The 5,743-nt window shown below is 37.5% G+C and overlaps 1 protein-coding gene and 1 pseudogene across 1 annotated transcript; both read left to right on the top strand.

The window, feature by feature from the left end:
- Positions 1 to 3,613: 3,613 nt before the first annotated feature.
- Positions 3,614 to 3,913, top strand: LOC127691862 (ASNSD1 upstream open reading frame protein-like). The gene has a single exon (XM_052191787.1). It carries the CDS (start codon positions 3,614 to 3,616, stop codon positions 3,911 to 3,913), a length of 300 nt encoding a protein of 99 aa, XP_052047747.1.
- Positions 3,914 to 3,925: 12 nt separating this feature from the next.
- On the top strand, positions 3,926 to 5,743 carry LOC127691860 (asparagine synthetase domain-containing protein 1-like; annotated as a pseudogene).

The raw sequence follows: 5,743 nt of genomic DNA, 5'->3' as shown, positions 1-5,743 counted from the left end.
CCAGAGGTCCTGAGTTCAATTCCCAGCAACCACATGGTGGCTCAGAACCATCTGTAATGAAATCTGATGCTCTCTTCTGGTGTGTCTAAAGACAGCTACAGTGTACTCATATAAATAAAATAAATCTTTAAAAAATATTTTTTAAAAGAGTGATAGATGTGCTGAGGAAAAACCAAACTGAAATGCTCATGAAAATGGAAATCTCAAAAATCCATATTAAAACTCAGTGGAAAATGTCACCAGCAGAATGGATCATGTAGAAATCAGAGCATCAGTACAGAAAGACAATGTAGAGGCCCATAAGAAGACCAAATCTTTAATTATGGCCATAGAGGAAGAATAATACCACACCAAATGTATATAAAATATTTTCTATAAAATCATAAAAGAAATTCCCCAAATACTTAGAAAAAGAGATACACATTTGGGAACAAAATGTCTACAGAACACCAAACAGAAAATAAGATACTCGCCATGACATATTAATAACATTAAAGTCTATATTAAAGACTATAGAAAAGGTATTGATGGCTAAGAGATGAATCAAGCCTCTTATTAAGATCAACCAATAAAATAGCACCAGGTAATTCAGTAAAAACATTTAAAGCAAAAATGGCCCTGAAAATATATTTCCTAATCTATGAAGGACCACAAATGCCAATATATAATATAACACCAGAAAACTATCCACTAAAATTGAAGGAGAAAGAAAAATTTCCAATGATAAAATGGCCAACCAATGACTGGCACAAATGGAGACCCTTTCCATGGGCAAGAACTAATCCCTGACACTATTGATGATATTCTGTGACAGAGGCTGTGTTCTAGAAATAACCACAGTTGTACCTTGTGCTGTGGCTGGACTTGGTACTGTGTAAGAGTCACCCAGGTGGTACTGGTTTTGAAGGCATGAAGGGGTCATGAAGAGCAGCTGAGGCTCGGCACTGTGAAACATCCCTCCATGGCCTCTGCATCAGCTCCTGCTTCCTGACCTGCTTGAGTCCCAGTCCTGACCTCCTTTGGTGATGAACAGCAATGTGGAAGTGTAAGCTGAATAAACCCTTTCCTTCCCAACTTTCTTCTTGGTCATGATGTTTGTGCGGGAATAGAAACCCTGACTAAGACACCGGGGGAAAGGGAGATACCCCTTCTCAGAGGAGAAGGTGAAGGGGGAATGGGGGAACGATCTGTATAAGGGGGTATTTGGAGAAGAGGGGGATGGATATTGGGATGTAAAGTGAATAAGTAAAAAAAAAAATGTGACTAAAAAAAAAAAACCTAAAAGAATTCATGACTACTTAAGAAGCTCTGAAAGAGGACACTGGAAGGAATATTTGGTCTGAAGAAAATAAACAGACTGAAGATGCCACACAGTATAAGTAAACTATACCAGGAAACTTAATCAAAAGAGACTTTTAAAAAGTGCCACAAATCCACAAACATAACAACAGAACAGGCATTATGTATGTTGCAAAGTACACATCTTTTAAAAATATTCTGAACATTTAGCAGTTTTAATTTGCTCATACAAAGAGACTAGCAGATTTGATTAGAAAACAAAATCCATCTCATTGTTGGCTCAAAGAAGCAAATGTTGCCATAAAAGATATCCATTGCTTGGGGTAAAAAGATAGAAAATGGTGGTCCAAGCACAACTAAGAAACAAGTAGGCATAGCTTATCTCCTATCTACAAATTGGACTTCAAACCAAAGTTACAAAAGAAAAGAAGGTCAGTTCAAATTCACCAGTGGAAAAGTCCAATAAAAAGACATTACAATTCTAAATATGTACAAAACACACACAAACATCCAATTTCATAAAGCTAATACTACCAGACACGTAAAGTCACAGAATCAACACAATGCACACTGATGGTGGGTGACTTCAATACCATACACTTAGCAATAGACTGGTCACCTGGACAAAAACTCAACAAAGAAATGATTGGGTTAAATGAAATCATAAATCAGAGACCCAACCAACACCCACAGAAAATTCAACCTGAATATTCAACACACATTCTTCTTAGCAGTCCATGGAACTTTCTCCAAAATTGGTCAGATATTCATAGGTAAAATAAGTTTCAATAAACACAGAAACTTTGATATAACATCTCCCTCCCCTTATCTGACCAAATGGGAATAAAGCCACTAACAACAGTGACTACAGAAGTACAAAAAGACACAAATTCACGGAAAGGCATCAGCATATCAGGAAATAATGCATCACTAGAGAAATCATTAAAAAACATAAAATTCAGAGAGTTCAATGAAAATAAAGGCTCAGCATATCAAAAATCTGTGGAACACAATACAAGTTTATAAGTCCCTACACAAAAGTTTTGAATGATCCCAAATAAATTATGATATACCTTTTGGTCTTGAGAAAACTAGAACAAATCAACTTTCACAACAGCAGACAGAAAATAGTTTAAATAAAAACAGAGATTAATTTTAAAAATTTAATTAAATGAAAATAATGAAAACATTTTTTTGAAAAGATAAGCGGAAAAAAATGACAAACCCTTAGCCAAATTAACCAAAAGCAGACACAAATAAACAGAAGACACAAATAAAATTACAGATTAAAAGGGAGATATTAAAACAGATAACAATGAAATCTAGAAGATCCTGAGGACATATTTTAGAAACCTATACTCCACTCCAAGCAAGCCAGTAAGCCTGCAAACTTAAAAGACATAGATGAATGCATATGACATACCAAAATTGAATCAAGATGAAACAATTTAAACATATTGAAAACCAATAAGATTAAAGCAGTAATTTTAAAAAATCTTCCAGCTAAAAGGAGCCCTGAACTGGATGGATTCACTGCATTCTTCTACCAGATCATCAAAAGAACTAACAACCAAATATAACTAATACTCAAATATTCCATAAAATATTAAAGGAAGAATTCTAAAGTCTTTCAATGAAGCCAGTATTTCTCTGATATCAAGATCAATTAAAGACACTATGTAAAAAGGAAAATTACAGAACAATCTCCCTCTAGAACATAGGTGAAAAAAATCAATAAAATACCTGAAAACCAAAGATCACATACAAAGTTCATCATAACAAAAATGACTTTATTCCAGAAATGCAGGGAAGGCTCAACAGATGTAAATCACTAAGTGTTTCATGATGAAAATTGACTAAAATGCATAAACCACATGATCATCTCTATAGAGAAAAGGATCCTTTGACAGCATCTCTTAAAGTCGTGAAAATGATAGAAATGTAGGGAGCTTACTTTTAATATGATAAAGGTTATATACAGCCTAAAGTCAGTATCATGATAAATGAAGAAAGTGTCAAAGCTTGCTCATTAAGTTCAGGAAAGAGACTAGATTGCCCATTGTCTCCACTACTAGAGAGTAAAGTTATTCAAGCCCATAAGACATACAAGAAGTAATTAAAGGGATGCAAAAGTGGAAAGAATAAAGCTATCTCCTGCACACTGCACAACTCTATACATAGGATCCTGAAGACCATTAAAAAAAAACCCCTTTTAATTGATGAACACATTCAGCAAATGAAAGAATGCAAAATTAACACACAACAATCAGTAGGCTCTTCAGTTGCTGTTCTTGGCGTGTGACCCAGGGTGGTGATGCCTAGTGGTGGGGTGCACCCTGACGACCGCACTGCGCCGGCACCCACTCACACATCGACCGCACGCTTAGAGGCCCTTAGCAGCAAGATTAAAGAACAGAAAATTATTGTGGATGATCTTTCTAACCTGAAGAAGAATCGGAAAGTATACAAGCAGCAACAGCACAGCAACATATTCTTTCTTGGAGATCAAACAAAAATGTTTTCTAAAAGCAAAAATACATTAGATGAACTGACAAAAGAATACCAAGCATTAGAAAACTCAGAGACAACCAAAGTCAAGACACAGTTGGCCTGACTTCACATAACCATGTGGGGCATTTGTGGTTCTGTAAGCTTCTGTTGAGCACATCAGTAAAGATTTAAAAGAGGATTTGCTAATCTTAGACGGCAGCGCCCTAATAGTAGCAGGCAGTTGTTAAAATCTGCTGTCAACTACCTGTGTGTTTATTTTCTGGTCATGTTCTTCATTTAAGAGGTGTTTTGACTCTCCAACCTGTGGAAGATGAACATGGCAACGCATTCTTATGAAATGGAGAGATTTTTAATGGAGTAAAGGTTGAAGCAGAAAATACTGACACCCAGGTTATGTTCAGTAGCCTTTCTGCCTGGAAGAATGAGTCTGAGATTTTGTTACTCTTCTCTAAAGTGCTAGGTCCGTGGTGGTTTATATATATCAAGCCTCTAGCCCTCACTTAAGGTTTGGTAGGGACTTTTTTTGGCTGGCGTAGCTTGCTTTGGCAGTTTAGTAATATGGGCAAGAGTTTCTGCCTTTCGTCAGTTGGTGTCCAGATATCTGGAGTTGCAAACCATTGGCAAGAAGTTCCAGCATCTGGAATTCTCCAAATTGATCTCAATTCTGCTGCTGTTTCCAGATGTGTGATCTTAAAACTATATGCTTGGAAATACATTTCTAAAGAGAATGCTACCGAAGAATGTACTAATGACCGGATTCAGACGCCAGCAGAATTGCCAGACTTTTTATTAGTGGTAATAAATGAAGCCATCCTGTACCTCTCAAAACCTGCTATTCCCTTAAATAAGAAGCTGCCTGAGATTCCTTTGGAAATCTAATGTAGAAACAGTTGCAGCATTCCAAGTACAAGAGAGACACTTGAGCTATTTCTTACAGATGAACACACACAAAAAATAGTTCAAAAGTCCATGGATGTCCTCAATGTTGCAGTCAAGAGACACATCTTATATTTAGCTAGAGAAGAAAACCTGGCATCAAAGGAAGTTTTAAGAACTCACGGTAAGAAACCCAACATTGCAACCCTGTTTTCTGGAGGTGTTGATTCTATGGTGATCGTAGCTCTTGCTAATGGTCATATTCCTTTAGATGAGCCAATTGATGGTCTGTATGTGGCTTTTGTGCCTAAACAAAAGACAGGGCTACCTATTCCTAACACAGAAAGAACCACCATGAGATTCCTTCTGGTGAGTCCTTTCAGAGTACTGCTGTGACTGACGGTCCAGATGGTGCTGAGGTGCCAGACTGAGTCCCAGGAAAAGCAGGACTAAAGGAACTATAGTCTGTCAACCCTTCTCGAACTTGGAATGTTGTGGAGATTAGTGTTTCTCTTGAAGAACTACAAAAATTGAGAAGAGCTCAAATATGTCACTTAGTTCAGCCATAGGACACAGTTCTGGATGATAGCATTGGCTGTGCTGTCTGGTTTGCTTCTAGAAGAATCTGTTGGCTGGTAACCCAGGATGCTGTGAGACCTTACAAGAGCAGTGCCAACGTTATTCTTACTGGGATAGGTGCAGATGAGGAGTAGCAAGTTACGCCCATCATTGTGCCTGCTTTCAGTCTCTTGGCCTAGAAGGATTAAATGAGGAAATAGCAATGGAATTGGGTCGCATTTCTTCTAGAAACCTTGGTCGTGATGACAGAATTATTGGTGATCATGGAAAGGAAGCCAATTTGGGAGAAGGTAGACTTGACTTTGCTTGTGGACTTGGCGAGAAGCTCATTTTACATGTTGCAGCTGTGAAACTTTGTCTCCCAGACTCTGCCCTTCTGCTAAAACGGGCCATACAGTTTGGATCTAGAATTGCAAAACTGGAAAAAACGAATGAGAATGCATCTGATAAGCGTGGAAGGCTCCAAATCCTACCTTAG

Source organism: Apodemus sylvaticus, chromosome 9, assembly GCF_947179515.1.
Source record: "Apodemus sylvaticus chromosome 9, mApoSyl1.1, whole genome shotgun sequence".
Classification (NCBI taxonomy): domain Eukaryota; kingdom Metazoa; phylum Chordata; class Mammalia; order Rodentia; family Muridae; genus Apodemus; species Apodemus sylvaticus.
Note: the sequence above shows the minus strand (reverse complement) of the source record. Positions and strands in the feature narration are given on the sequence as shown.